Consider the following 2270-nt stretch of genomic DNA (forward strand, 5'->3'; position numbering starts at 1 on the left):
ATTTTTTAATTCAATAGCTACCTATGATGACTCTCTCCATCTCATTTCTTGCACATGTAACACTCACCTTCTCATCGATAGAATTAAAACTTCACTTTAGGATATCCATTATTAGAAGCAATAGATGGAAATCACACATAAGATGAATAATTGATCATGTTCACTTTACCCACAACAAATTTTTTTGGCCTACTACTTGTGTCATCTCTCACTTATCAATTCAATGCCAATCAAATATCACCTTATAGATGTTGTAACCTTTCCAACATCTATCCATTCTATTTTTCCCAATTGTTTATTCTTTAGAAATTTCTTTGAGTCTTCTAAGAACTTGCCCTTTCGATAAATTATAGGGATTGCAAAATGGACTAAAAAAAACGTCAACAACATTGTTGTAAGGCAGCTACGCTAGCTAAATACTTACTTTCCACATAGAAAAAACATAAAGTGTCAACGTTCTGTTAGTCAAAACTTCTTGATCTACTATTTAGTCCATCTCTTATCTTCTAGTTCAATCTCAATCAAAGCTCATCCTATAGATGCTATAACCTTTCTAACATCTAGATCCATTATCTTTTTCCTAATTCTTTATTCCTTAGAAAGTTCTTTGAATCTTCTATTACAATTACACAAATATTGTCAAATGATTATATAAATAAAGTATCTTCCTCTTTTAGATAAATTTCTACCATTTTAATATAAAATTATATTTTGACTCTAATGTAAAATTTTGATTGACAGTACAAAAGTATAAACAATATTTGATACAATATCACACTTGAAGATAAGCCAAATAAATCTATGAACAAAAAGAAATTTTGCTCATCCAAAATTTATATAAAAAGAATATTATATTATAGAGCGTGGCCCTTGCTACATCTATGTAGAGCAAAAGAAAAAAATAAAATGTCAACGCTATCTCAGTCAATTTACATCTAGAGAGATAAGTAAAATACACAGTAGGTAAGAAATTTTCCTTTTTAGCCAATTCGCTGGCGGCTCAGAATAATCAATATATTATTTCCTTTGAATTTGCTGATTCTACGTTACCAAAAGAATGAGGAGAATCCGTCTACGGTAGCTTCGATAACTATATGTCGTAGGGCTTACGTAGTCACCCCAACTTAATATAAAGAGCACCAACTCTGCAAACATATAATATTATAATAATTAACGACTGCGTCAACATGAATTAGTCCCAACAGAGAAACTATATTATAATTAATCAATTACGTCAACATGAATTAGTCCTCGCAGAGTAGTTAATTTTCCCGCTATATAATAGACATGTTATGGGATTGTAATACACAATTCGACTACACATTCATATCCCGAGCTTTTCTGTCTGATTCTTCTGTGTCTCTATTTATAATGGGTAACCGCATGATTTACTTCACGTTGGGACTTTTCCTATTGATATGTTGGTACAGTGATAATGTCATGGCAGCGGATTCCGATCCCTTGCAAGATTTCTGCGTCGCAGACAAGGAAAGCATGGGTGAGTACATAACTTTTATTTGATTTGCTTATCAGGCGAGTTGCTAACAAATTAATTAAAATACATGGTGTGATATGAGTTGTTGCTAACGAACTGATTAGAACAGTTAAGGTGAACGGGTTCGTTTGCAAAGATCCCAAGGATGTTTCGGCAGAGGACTTCTTCTTCGGGGGACTTGGGCAGGCAGGGAACACCGACAATGCAGTGGGCTCCAATGTAACGATGGCCAATGTTATGCAGATACCAGGCCTCAACACCTTCGGAATATCGTTGGTCCGTATCGATTACGCAGTGGGTGGAATAAATCCTCCTCACACGCACCCAAGAGCCACTGAAGTTCTTGTTTTACTGGAAGGCCAGCTTCTTGTGGGTTTCATTGACACCACCAACAAGTTTTTCAGCAAAAAGCTGGAGAAGGGAGATGTGTTTGTGTTTCCAAAGGCACTTGTGCATTTCCAGCAGAATGTGGGGCATGAAAATGCGGTGGCCATAGCTGCATTGAACAGCCAGCTTCCGGGAGCTCAGACAATCGCCAACTCTCTGTTTGCAGCGGATCCTCCTCTCCCAGATTCCGTATTGGCCAAGGCCTTCCGCATCACCCAAGAGCTTGCCGATTACATTCAGAAGAAATTTGCATAAGAATTTACTTTTTTCTATTAAATAAAACAAACAAGCGGTCTGGTCTGGACAACGTGGGAAGACCGTCCTTCCCAATTCTTTTTCCTCACAGTTGAATAAAACTCTCTTTTTAGAGTTATTGCCGTCCTCTTGT

General features: G+C 36.5%; 1 protein-coding gene across 1 annotated transcript; it reads left to right on the top strand.

The window, feature by feature from the left end:
* Positions 1-1287: 1287 nt before the first annotated feature.
* Positions 1288-2137, top strand: LOC131872894 (putative germin-like protein 2-3). Its single transcript, XM_059216174.1, has 2 exons — positions 1288-1498; positions 1605-2137. Exons 1-2 carry the CDS (start codon positions 1288-1290, stop codon positions 2135-2137), a joined length of 744 nt encoding a protein of 247 aa, XP_059072157.1.
* Positions 2138-2270: the final 133 nt, after the last annotated feature.

The sequence above is a fragment of the Cryptomeria japonica genome, unplaced genomic scaffold (assembly GCF_030272615.1).
Source record: "Cryptomeria japonica unplaced genomic scaffold, Sugi_1.0 HiC_scaffold_873, whole genome shotgun sequence".
Taxonomy (NCBI): Eukaryota; Viridiplantae; Streptophyta; class Pinopsida; order Cupressales; family Cupressaceae; genus Cryptomeria; species Cryptomeria japonica.